The sequence below is a fragment of the Molothrus aeneus genome, chromosome 5, assembly GCF_037042795.1.
Source record: "Molothrus aeneus isolate 106 chromosome 5, BPBGC_Maene_1.0, whole genome shotgun sequence".
In the NCBI taxonomy this organism is placed as follows: Eukaryota; Metazoa; Chordata; class Aves; order Passeriformes; family Icteridae; genus Molothrus; species Molothrus aeneus.
In genome coordinates this window covers 24,891,894-24,905,190 of record NC_089650.1, presented here as the reverse complement: position 1 = coordinate 24,905,190, position 13,297 = coordinate 24,891,894, and the positions used below count along the sequence as shown (strand labels likewise).

Below are 13,297 nucleotides of genomic sequence, written 5' to 3'. Positions count from 1 at the left end.
ATTGCATTGAGATTTAATGATCATATGTAAGATATAAACATCTTGTTAAAGTTGGTGTAGATTTTTAGGAGGATATAAGTGCTTAATGCTTTTGTGGCAGAAGCCAACCATCATCAACTTAGTGTTAAAACAGAAGTTTTCTCTGAAGGTGTTGTTCTGTACCTGCTTACAGCAGTTTTTGCTCTGAAGTAGTTGCTGTTATCCACTGCCAGAATCAGGATGTGGGCAAAATTTGAAAAATATCCTGCAATTTTGGAAATTTCTGTATTGTATGATCTAAGAACCAGCAGGATGCAAGACAATTAAAACATTCTCCTGTATTTTGTACCATGAGTGTGCAAAATACTACTTGTAGTAAGAGGTCATGACACTTAGAACAGCAGTGTTATGTTTTTATAGCTTATTTGCTCACTGTGAACAAAAAGGGCAGAATGCTGAATAATTTCCAAGTGCTTTAAGCTCTAGGAAGCTGAGTGACCTTAAGAATGTGTTGGAATCCTTTTGTGTTAATTGTTTATCAGGGTAGGGACTTGTGGTATACCTTTTGTAATTTGGGGGAGAAAGTGTTTCAGTGGATATAGGGGGAATGCTAAAAACATGTTTATTTTACTTTAAGCAGTTCTTTGCTGAGAAGCTCTACTTTTGTACATAGTGGGTATTTTTGAATTAACTAATGCAAGTTACTCTGTGATCAAGAACAATGAACAGAAATGGTTGGCAGCTCCTGTGTATTGAGCTAATCAAATTCATATCCTTGAGTCAGAGTGTAAATAGGTGTTTAGTGACGAGAAGAAAGCAGACAGTTTGCTTAAAAGCTAGAAGCAGATATCATGATAGAAGAGATCCTTTGTATTATTATTTTTCTTTTTAAAATGTGGTTCAGCTTCCTAGAAAGAATATGATCAAAGACTATGTTAATACATTTTTAAAAATGTTTTGTAAATAAATTTGAAGTTCCAGAGATGCTCTCCTCTGTTTTCTGTATGTCTGCCTAGACTTTGAACCAGTCCTACTGGTAAATGTTATGGCAACTCTATACTAAAATGCCTGTTCTGTAACTTAGCCTTTGCAGACTGAGATATCCTTAAATTTTCAGATATGAAATTTAGTTTGGCAGTTATCCCTACAATTGGAAGTGGAAAATGATAATGTGTCAAATTATTACATCCTAAGGCTTTAAATGTAATTTTTTGCCATGTTCTTGCAGCTAGCTTTTTTTTTTTTAATATAACACTAAGAAATGGCATTTCAGGGCTAGAAACTTCCAGCTTCAGTGAATCAACTGCAACAAAATAATATAATTTCAAATGTTACCAGGTTAGGAGGCTTTTGAGAGAATAATAGGTACTGACTGGTCATGTCTCACTTAGCCCATTTTTTCACGTTGTTTGTTCAGCTGGTGCTGGAGTCCAGGCACCAGTGAGGTCACATTATTTTAGGTAATACAAGGAAGAGAAGGAAAAATCCATCTGTGAAAGAGAAAAGTAACAGATGAGAGTGAGAAATAAGATAGTGGTGATATAGATAGAGAGGTGTAGAAAAGGTAAAACTTGCCTTAGTTTATGGAAGACTTCTACAGAGAAGCCAAGAGTCAAAGCCAGATTCTTTGAGTAGCAATTTAATGCCTCATTCTCCCTACACCCCTTCCAGCACTCCTAGTGCACTAGGTGCATTTTCATCCTGTGACACAGTGGAAACTGACTCAGATTCATGGTACAGCAACTCTGAAGGTTTAGCACTTTCTCCACATTCTAATGCTCAGTTCAAGGTCATGCTGATTTTTTTTTTGCTGTTATGCGTAGTCTTTTCTTACTCATCATTTTGTTGTACTTTGCTGCTGTGAACCGACATATGCTTATATTAATTAACTTTATATATATTTCTATGTGTTTTAGTTCCATGTTTTGCAAGCAAGAAATGTTTGCATTTATCAGATGGTTTGCAGCAGAGACAGAAATCTTCAGAATGGAGAGTCCCTGCAGACTTGTCTCAATGCCTTGACCTCATTACGACTCACTATGCAAGTGGCTCTGCCTCAGGAGGATTTGTGTTGGCTTATCTACAATGGTACCTCAGGCTTTCCATTTACATTTCTTTGCTAAGCAAAGCTGTGAAGGGAAAATTTTATACTCTTTAAGGTCAACTGAAGGGTCATGAATAAATCTCTAGTTAGTCTTCAATCACAGTAGGGTTTTTTGGGTAATTTTTTGTTTTTCTAATATAAGGGATTTTAAAATTAAGATTTCCACAGTGTACATTTTCAGGTGGACTGCTGTAAAAGCATCAACTTTTTCGTCAGAATTGTGCTTAAGAGTACAAATAAAATCAAAAGTAAGGACATTTTTGGAGTCCATCCTGATTAGCAAAAAATGCTCAAGATTTCTCTATCAATAAAATGTCTGTTTTGATGGGTTCATTTTGTCTTGTTTCTTTTGGTTTCTGGTTGGTTTTTTGTTGGTTTTGGTTTTGAGGTTTTTCTGCTTGTTTGTTATTGGGTTTTGTTGGTTTTTTTTTTTTTTTGAAAAGGGGATTGCAGATCTAAGTAGAAAATTATTGTCTGCCATTACATCTTTGTATTTCTGAAAGTACTTTGAAAGGAAGAGTTGATAATAAAACCATTCTAAAATACCATATGGCACTTAAGGATTTTGATGTATGTATAAGATTTCAGGGTGCTGCTTGTAAATGCTTGTATTAGGGAAAAATTGCAAAAATAACGGAACTTTGCAAACTAGATACACAGAGAATGATTTATCAAGATTTTACTTTCAGGAACAACAACAGTCTATTTTTGCTTTGAAAGGCAATGTTATTTAATCAAAAATAAGCAGACTAGTATGAATTTCACAGAATCACAGCATATTCTGAATCAGAAGGGCTATATGAGGATCATCAAGTCCAGCTCTTGAGTGAATGGCCCATACAGGCACTGAACTCACAACCTTGGCATTGTTAACACTGTGCTCTGACCAACTGACCTGCTATGGTCAATTGTTGCAATATAAATTGTGAAGATAATATGTTCTTTAATTTTGAAAAATGCACTTTCTCTGAGCTGTGATTGGTCAAAATTCTTACCTTTTGTTTTACTGGGACTGCTGTTGCCCTCAGTCCCTACTTTTGAGGTGTGTGTTTTGATTGCATGTTTCTATGGGAGAAGAACTGATATTAAAGTATACTCCCCTACCGTTCTTACATCCCAGTGCCTATGTGTGGTACAGGTCTCTGTACCAATCCTAGCCAATAATCTGCTCTAATTAGAAGGAGGCACTAACTCAGATTTTCCCTAGTTCCTGAGCATTTTTCTGCAATTTCAGATAATAGATTTTGTGCCTCATTACATATTTGACTGATAAAAGAAATCTTCCTAATACTTGCTCCATTTGAGCTTATGGAGATAATAACACCCTTCTAGCTATGACAGTTGACATTGTGATGCCTCCTGCTGCCACAGGTGGCCCTTTCTGAACATTCATACAAACAGAAGAATAGGCTTTTTTTTTGTCTCCCAGAATTGCAGTGTCTTTTATACTTCTAAGACTGATTTTTGAAAATTTTATGATGTTGCTTGAGTCAAGTACATTTTTGACAGGTTTTTATTTCTAAGTCATTTTGATGCTCTTGGAAACTCTACTTGCTTTCAATTGTCTTCGTGTCACTTGTCATACTTAATGTAATATTGGTGGTGTCTGCCAGGACAGATGGACTAAAGGAGTCATGGAAGGTGAGGTCTGTGAGGAGAGGTAGTATTCTGTTTTAAAGAGCTTGGCATTTGGAGATGAAAGTAAGATTTGTCTCTCTAGCAGTTACTGAGTAAAAAATGGATTAGGTAAATTTTTAAGATTTCATTCTCATGAACTCTCATGATTACACTGCTTCACTGTGTGGTATTTTTGAAACTAATGTTGCAGAAGAATTGAATGGTTTCATCTTCTCTAAATTAGAAGTACAGAAAAATCATTAGTTTTTCATTCATTTAAAGAAAAATCATTAAATTGTTCTTCTCTGGAAGTAACAACCTAGATAATAAGAAAAAGATTGAGTTGCTTAGCATAACAAATTTCATGTGGAATTATAGAACTTACCTGTTTGTTTATTTGAATTTATTTTTGCAGGTACTATCCATATTTACACCATATGCAGACATTTGATGGTGATGGGTCATTCTGCTAAGGTACAGCAAAATAAATAGAAAGCGTTTTAAAGTTTGCAGAAGTTTAGAAAACACACCTGTGTTTTGCATAACAGTGTACCTTGACTTTTTAATTTCACTAGCATTGCCAATAGCAGTACATTTGTCGCAAGGAAATAAGATGTCTGTGTTTCAAAGTGGTTGATTTCTTAACTCTCATGAGTCTGCTCCTTCCTCAGCTGTGCAGTGGGGCCCAGCGTAATGTCCTGCTGGACATTGAGATGCCATTTGTTAGTTTGTTTCAGAGGATTCCAAGTGCTTTGTTTTGGACATCTATATATGTTCAAGAATTGGTCTTTTGCTTCTTAAAATGTGGAAATGTGCTGACACCTGGTGGCTTTTAGTTGTGAATACTTGATAAAAATAACCTGACCTTTCCCCCACATCTTTTTTTTTCCTCAATGTAGTTTTTGTTTGTCTTAGCTTTACTCTTTTCTCCTAAAACTTGAGCAGAATTTGAATCAGCCTTAATACACTAGATTTTCTTATGTGTTGTTTTATTAATCTTTCAATGAGCAAGAAAGATGTTTTGTCTTTGAGCATCTATTAAAAACAGAAGTGATTTAGCACCTCCTTTAGCATACTCAGGTTTCGGCTACAGAAAACAGAGGAATTGATTGTGGGTGTTTCTGATTTTTGAAATTCAGACTGAAAGAAAATTTGTATATTGGCTTAATTTAAGACAAAGGTTGTGCACATTTTATGTACTTCAGGGAAAAGCTGACCCAAAGAAGATGGTAAGAGGAAGATACAGATACTCTTCATTCAATCGAGAAGGACTAATGATTAAAATTAGACTATTGCAATGACTATGTTGCCCTGCAAGTTAGGAACCAAGAGTTCTATGGGTATAAATTAATCTAATCACAGCTTTTTCACTGCAAAAGACAGACTCCATTGCATCCCAGATAAGCTTGCTGATCCTGTTGAAAAATAGTCACTAGAACTGCCAGAAAAGGGAGGGCTAACTCTCAAGATAAGAGCAGATGAGAGACAAGGGGGGGGATCCTTGTCTGGTGGCAAGACTATAGTGAACTGGAGTGGGTAAGGTAGTTTGGAGGCTAAAACAGTGCTTTACGACAGTTTAAGATGAAAAGATCCAATAAATTGCAGGGGAATGTTTTTTAGTCAATAAAATATGTTAAAAATTAATACAATTTCTAGTTATTTCCCCCCCCCTTTCAGTTTGTCCTACCAGGTGAGGATAAGTCTTTGTATCTGTCCTTTAGTAATAGAAAGTATATTTATGTGGGTTAAAATGCATTCATTTTGAAATTAGATCTCTTCAATACAGGTCCTGGAATACTTACTGTGGGCCAGTATATGTATGGAGTCATCCATTCCACTCTTATCTGTGCATTATTTGACGTGGAGAGCCACCCTATATACGGCAGTTTCTCAGTGTTATTTTGATTGTCAAGCCGGCATTCATGGAGAGGTATCCTGATTTACCTTATGAGCATTTCAGATGCAATCAAATGGGAAATATTTATTTAAATATTTCTACTTATTATCAGATCATATGTTTTTAGAATTCTGTCCATATTCCAAAATTTTACTGCAAATTGGAGATGAGTTTCCCCATATAAATGCATAATCAACTCAAATGCAATAGCACTTTCTGTATACTCACAGTTACAAACTTCTAGCATTAAACACTGGCCAGGTCCCAGTATATGTACAGGCTCCATGTATATGTACAAAAGGTATTTTGCAAAGGTTTTGTTTTCCTTTTCAGTTGTTCAGGACCTGACTTTCATTGCAGCTCTTTGCAGTTGCATAAATTCAGAAATGATATTATTCTAAAATTAGATATCAACATACATGAACACAGAGTGTATATATATATTTAAATTCTTTGGACAGATATTTGCTCGCCGTGGTTTGATTAAGATTGACGAACTGAAGCAATTAGAAGATATCAGTTCTTCTCTGGAACATACAGAGACAGAAAAGATTTTTAGAGAGGCCACTCTAAAGGTACCGTCCTGCAAGTCATTATGAAAAGGTAGAGTAGTTATGATCTCTATGAACAGAACATGTAACAGATGATGACTTACTTTTTTCTTTGTGTCAGATGTCAGTAATGATTTTCAAGAGAGCAGTATATGAATCCAGAAAAAAGTCGAACGGCTTTCGACGGGAGTCAAGAGTTAACCCGAGAAAAGCAGTAAACGTAAGTCTGACATTTCATATAATCCTTCTCTTCCTTTACTCTAGTCATGTGATGAAACCATGATATAATTCTTCTAAATACACATGGTGCTATACACAAGCAGAAAGTCTTATATTTTCCATTTCATGAGTAACAGAATTTATTAATAAAACTCAGAACAAGCTTGGAAGTAGGGAAGATGTACTAATTATTACTTTAGAAAATTATCAGGAGAGATCTGCATGGATCTAAGCTACATAGCCTTAATACGCTCCCTCATAATTTCTATTGTACTATTTTTGAAGTAAAATACCATGCAGCAGTGTGTTTGGTTGCTGTGAAATGATTAGTCTACCTAAGTGCTGTACCTGCTTAGCATGAGGCTTTGCAATGCCTTTGAAGCATGACATTAAAAACAGCAATATATTTTACAGTATGTAATTTTCTATTTTGAACATGCACTGATGGAGAAATGTTTTCAAAAAAATCTTGCTTTATTGCAAGTAGGTTTAGATACCATAAGGTTTAAATTACCTTTTCTTACTTAGGTGTCATGGCCTCGCACCACTACCGAGCGGCTGCTGGTGGCAATGTTTGATGGTGCTGCAGCTCAGTTCCTTGCCATCCTGGAAGCATTGTCTGATCCTAACAGGAATCTATTGCCCCCTCATCCTCCTGTTCCTGATGAAGTGCAAATTCCTGAGGTCACTTCTGAGCTTTTTTCTGCAGGCCTAGAAATCCTCTCAGGTAACAGCTTAAAGAAGCAAAAACAGTTGTTGAGGAGCCTGGACCTCCATTTTATTTTGGTATTTTTCTATTTTGAAAAAAAAAAAAGAATGTGCCTGAAAGTATATATTTGATTTATAGCAGTAGCACCTGTAAGAGTAGGTAGTTTTTCTTATCTTCACATAATTGAAAATAAATATCTGGGTTGATCTCCATGGTCTATTATAACTAGTAAAAATCTGCAGCAGTTTATGCATTTATTTTCTAAGTAAACTGGAGTTCACTTTATAGCGGCCTTTACAGGCTTTACTGTGTCATATATTTATGGCTAAAACAGTGTTGTTAACACAACAGTGCTTTCACTACTGCTGAGCGCTTCCTGCACAGCCTGAGAGCAGCTGGATGGGGGTCGGGCAGCCAGGCAGGGTCAAAATACCAAGGTGTTTGATGTAGTCTATTAATTTAAAAAGTTCCATTCAAAGTTAGGTGTAAAAACTTGAGAAAAACACTGGACTTGATGGTTCCTTCCACACTTTTGTTTGCTGGGCTCTGAGCTGCATATAGTCCTGGGTATAGAGGTATTTTGTCAGTAAAAGGAAATATTGAGACTAAGTACACTTCAGAATGATATTTTTCTTGGTATGATTACTGGCTAATTAGAACATAACAAGTCTAATAGATTATAAATTGACTTAATAAGTTGTCTATGTTGAAGGTGGAGAGAGCAGTGGCACCAATCACTTTGGTATAATTAATCCATCATCTAGTCTTCTGCAGTTGATGCTAGCAGGTAAGCTAGATTGGAATTTCAAAGGAATTTTTAACCCAATGATATAAATACTACGTGGGCAGAATTAATTTTCATGTTAGTAACATTTCTATACATAAAGTGTCTGCAAAATGGTGTCCTCTTGGAGTGGTTCTGTGCAGGGCCAGGAGCTGGATTTTGGTGATCAAGCTTGTAGTTCCCTTCCAACTCATGACAGTGACGGTGGCATATTGTTATGACTACAGAACACTGCTGAATATATTAGCTAAAACACTTGCTGAGAGTTCCAAGGACCAGGAAGTCTAGTTTCTGCCTTACTGGTCTGAATAAACTTGAAAAGTGAGAAAATAGGCTCCCTGTGTGTATATGAACATTTTCTGATGCAGTAATGAGAAACTGTCTTGAAAGAAACTGTATGTGTTTCTATGCAAATTTTAAACCAAATTTTGGATAATAAGAGTCTTTACAGGGTGATAAGCTCTTCCTGCAACAGCAAGGGTTAGATCCTTGGTGTTCTCTACACAGGTATGTTAATATCAATAATTGTAGAGCCTCTTTTGAATGTAACAGGACACTGTGATATGGTTAAGTGGCAATGGTGGTATTTGTTAAAAGTTTGGATTTGATGATCTTGGAAGTTTTTTCAAACCTTTATGATTCTGTGGTTGCACATCCATCATTAAAGCAGCCTGTAAGCATAGACATTACTGTGAAAAGATAAAGCTATTGATTCTTGTAAAGTTACTAAAACATCCTTCAAGACTATGCTGACTATTCAAAAATGTGTGAAGGTTTATCTTTATATTTATCAATACCCAAATAATGAAAATAATTGAAATTAAACTTTTAATGAACTTCTGAATACATATACATAAAATAGAGAAAATATTTTTGTCATCACTGCAGGAGAAGAAGGGGTGTCTGGAGATGCTGCTGTGAAATTTGTAAAATTAGCTTTCAGCTATGAAGAGTGGAATGTGTTTTATTCTGCGTTTGAATTTGTTGATAATTTTCTCCAGGTAATCTGAATGTGATTGCGATGTTATTTATTTAGTCTTTTCCTATGAGGGTAAGGAATATTCAAAATACATATTTTAAAGACCAATTTCTATGTTTTTTTTAATCTCAATTAGGCTCAAGATGACCCAACATGGAAGAAAGCTGAACTAGAACTCAAACTTCTTACACTCATGCAACCTATAGTACTCCCAGGAAGATTTGAACGTAGTTTTTCTATTACTGATGGCGGTAAGAGCAAAGAAGGCAGCACACGTCGGGGTTCTGAAAAGACACAGACAATTAGAAGTGAGTGTTGTTCAGTTATAGTTGTGTTTGAATTTCAAATATTTTTGCAGCAAGAAGTTTTGTAAATTATTTATAAAGCTATGTAATATGGTTCATGCAGTAGTCTATGACAAAAAGTAGTAATTGAGAAAATGCCTCATATTTTTTCCAGTTCTTATTTGTCAAAATATGACTTTATACTATTTCCCTTTAGTGGGAAATGCATGATATATGTTAAACATGTGCCAAGTTATAAGCAAAGATGCAAAATGATTGAATGTTTTCAGACAAGTTTTCAGGGGAAAAGTGAAACAGGTCTTTGAGCATTTTTTATGCAAAATTTTGCAATTTATGCAAAATTTCTTTACATAGAAGCAAGAAAAACTTGTTAGAGCAATTGCAGTTTAATTCTATGAAAATCAAAAACCTGAATATGTCTTCAAAACTTTCTGTTTCCTAGAAATGGAAATGCTCATTTTTCACAGAAGTGAATAAACTTGGAATTATCTGTCCCCCCTCTGAATTTACTGTTTCTTAGACCATATTATCTGCTAGCTTATATTAGGAAATGAATTGACTGAAATACTTTCAAACTTAGGCTTTAAATTAGATGTAATGTCTTGCCTTTCCTTTTCCCGCCCTTTTTTTAATAAATGCTGAATGTAGAGGAATCCTTAAAGCCTGGAGATCCTTTTCGTGATCTTATGATTTTGGCAACAACAACGTTTTCCTATGTCTCCACATTTGAGCAGGTAATAACAGGATTTGTGACATTTCTTCTCAGTGTATCACTTAATCTGTGATGAATGCCTATAATTGAAGGTCAAAGGAATCAGTTGCATGACTAACAAAATTCATGAATATAAAAAGTAAAAAAATGTACTTATGAATGTTATCAGTTTGTGATTTTAAAAACAGGTTTCATTTTTTAAAAATCCTTTGTAATTGGTTACTTTAAAATAGCTTATTAGATATTAAATCTATTTGGAAGACCATAGGGCTCATTCCATGTTTCAGCTGATCAAACAGAGATCAAATTTATGTATGTTAGATTTAGGTGGGCAAATACGCTCAGCTGTGGAAAAACTTCTGCAATATTTATAGAAACAGGGGCAGCTCCCCTAAGAAATGATAATGCCTTTTTAACAGCTCTGTCTTCAATTTAAGGTAAATTCGCACTGCAAAAAACTGAAACAAGCAGCAGCAACAACGAAACCAATGAGAGCGGGACTCTGTGCTGAAGTCTCCACTGTAGAAATAATCCCATTATGTATCTGATTATTTATTCCCTGAGTAACCACTTTTACTTGCTCAAACTGAGATTTCCCCTTAATCTTCTGCTGAGAAGGGAAGAAATTATAGTGCAATGTCACCACTACTAGCACTTACATTAAAATAGTTTCTGATCCAAAAGGCTAATTACAATTTTTTCTTAGAAAAAACCTGTTCTGATAACATAGCATATATCTTAACTTCAAAATTTATTTTAGATATAATTTGAATATTGCCACAATTTGAATGTAACTGGAGCACACACATTTTTAGTTTTGGTGTAGTATATTTAGTGAAAGTATCTTGCCTGTGAGGTACCCCACAGATACCTTTAGATAGCATGATTTGTCAGTTTTTAATGTGACCTCTGTATGGAAGTAGTCACCTGGATTTAAACTCTACTGGTTCTTGTGCCCTTTCCTGCAAATCTTCTTGATCTGTCCAGAGAAGAAAAACAAATTCACCCCTGATTAACAGAGCATTCACTGGTGGTGAAGTTACATGATATATAGCTGAGGCAATCTAGCAGCTTGCTGCCACCCAACCAGTAGCAAAAATAATTTTGATTTATTTTTTTTCCCTTTTTTTCTCCTCCCAGTTTCATTATCAATACCCCATAAATCTAATGCTCAAACATATATGGGAAGATAGTAGTGTGGATATATCAGGTTTTACTGCACCTGAAATACTAGTTCAACTCTGCTGTAACTGGTGATAAAGATGTGTACTGATCCTTACTGTTCAGAATGTGTTTAACATATAGATGGCTCTATTGTCTTTTAAAATGTGTTAATTAGGAGGTTAACTAACTAGAGTTTTGAATTTGTTAGTTATTCTCTTTGTAAGATGCAGATAGGGTTTAACATTTCTCTCACTTGTTAGATATTTCAGTCCAAATTTTTTTCTAGTTGTTTGTTTTTCACTGCTTTATCATCTCAAATGCACCAAGAGCCCATGGTCTGTCAAGCAAAATGAAACTATTAATTTATATTTTCTTCCACAAACATTTAAATATTTAATAAAAATGAAGTTCCTCCAGAATCTATTGATTTCAGCATTATAGTTAATTTGCTCTCTCATGTAATTTTCATCTCACTGATTTCCTTGTCAATAAAAAAAACAACAAAAAAACCTCCCTAAACCTCTAAACCCAGTTTGTATTGTTGTGAGAAAAAAAGCTTGGGTGATCTACCAGAAATTATTTTTAAAGCTTTCAAAATTTTGTCATCTCTTATAAAAAAATGACATATTTTATTTACTATGTTGAAAAATGTTGAGACTGTTTGTCTACTGGCTTATTTGTGTATTTATATGCCTACCCATTGCCACAATTATATTGCTTTTTCTTTCCAGAATGTCCATCCTGGCAAAGAAATACTTGTTGATGTAGTAATGTGTTTGTGGCAGAAGTGTAAAACAGAACTTCAGCAAATCCAAAAGAGTGGAAGTCACTGCTTAGAATATATCCACAAACACCAAGCTCACCAAGTACTCCTTCATTGTAATGTATTTCTCTTAATGTGAATGCAGTCTGTTATAGTCAAGGCAGTGAAATACTGGCATCCAGTCTAAGTACCTTTTCTTATGGTAAAGTGCAGATAAATCTTCTTAAAAATATGAATTGCGTATACACTTTGAACACACTGTGCTCACATATGCCAGTACCAAAATACTCTCTTAGTCTTCTTGCAGTAACCTGCTGTCTGCCAGTGGGCCACAGTGGTAAGAAGCTAAATTTGTAAAAACATGTGGGCAGGATGTAAGAAGAAGAATTTGAGATGCTATGACAGAAAATATCAATGTATTTCAAGAAAGTTGCCTAGATCAGTTAAACAAAGTGGCAAAAACCTTACAACTTAAGACAAGGGAGATGGGAGTCAATAGTAGAATAGTATTCAGCCCATGGGATAGAGTCACAGCCTTACCTTGAATTTGTCCTGTGGGTGAGAGGCTCTTGGTTGAAATGGGCTCTCTCGGCTGCCAGTTGGTGCTAACCAAGCAGTTTCTGGAGGAGTTAATTTTGTGACCCTATATAGTGAAATTGTTTGGAGGCTCTCCAGAAGGTTATTTTCCTCTGTATGTACAAACAGTAGTGTTTGGGTCTCTTTTATTCTGAGATTAAGTGAGAAGATATGGAGATAAATGAGAGGCATGCAGTCAAATCTTCTGGAAGGCTTACTTACAGCGAGGTATAAAAGTTATGGCTGTAGAACATTCATAAAACATTCCAAAAGGAATAATAATGTTCTAAAATAAAAAAGTCTGGTGTCTGAAGGAACAGGGGCTATGGAGCAGTATAAATTCAGCATCTTAGTCTGGTGACATTTAAAAAAAAGAAGCCAGATCCAGGAAAGGAGTTGTCTGCATGCTTGTAATATTTTTAGACAATTTTGAGTGCAAAATCCTGTCTACCTCTGTAATACATAAAGGTCATCCAAAAATTTGATTTTTCTCTGTATTGATTTTTTTTTTTGCCCCATTTCCTTATTTTTAGTGGGTTCATATACTCTGGATAATGAATGAAATAATTGAGAAGAGCAACATAGCGGACACTAATGTAATGTTTGCAGAGATAACTTTATGTCTAGCTGCAATACTGGAAAACGTAGCTGATTCTACAAGTGAATCTAAAGACAAAGGTAAAGCTTTCAAGAAAAAATTAGTTTTCTTTCAAGAATGACTTTAAAGATTGGAACTTTTCTGAGCTGAAAACTGACTAACATACACATTCAAAAATATTGTAAAGAGATTGTTGAGAGTAGAAGAACAGCATTTTTAGCACATAATTTCACCCATTATTGGAGCTAATGAAACCTGTTTTTCCAAGGATGTATGATTTCTTTCCTTACATTTCCAGTTCTACTGAAGTAACCCTGTTTTGAATTACATCTCTTATAAC

General features: G+C 35.1%; 1 protein-coding gene across 1 annotated transcript in view; it reads left to right on the top strand.

Moving 5' to 3' along the window:
- The window catches only part of CFAP54 (cilia and flagella associated protein 54), a 103,479-nt gene that overhangs the window by 9,237 nt on the left and 80,945 nt on the right, over positions 1-13,297 (top strand). Inside the window, exons 4-15 of the mRNA XM_066550110.1 lie at positions 1,896-2,067; positions 4,116-4,174; positions 5,487-5,630; positions 6,059-6,172; positions 6,270-6,368; positions 6,896-7,094; positions 7,789-7,863; positions 8,749-8,861; positions 8,976-9,147; positions 9,793-9,878; positions 11,752-11,886; positions 12,893-13,019. Of these exons, the coding sequence (XP_066406207.1) occupies positions 1,896-2,067; positions 4,116-4,174; positions 5,487-5,630; positions 6,059-6,172; positions 6,270-6,368; positions 6,896-7,094; positions 7,789-7,863; positions 8,749-8,861; positions 8,976-9,147; positions 9,793-9,878; positions 11,752-11,886; positions 12,893-13,019 (1,495 nt within the window). The remainder of the gene's footprint in view (positions 1-1,895; positions 2,068-4,115; positions 4,175-5,486; positions 5,631-6,058; positions 6,173-6,269; positions 6,369-6,895; positions 7,095-7,788; positions 7,864-8,748; positions 8,862-8,975; positions 9,148-9,792; positions 9,879-11,751; positions 11,887-12,892; positions 13,020-13,297) is intronic.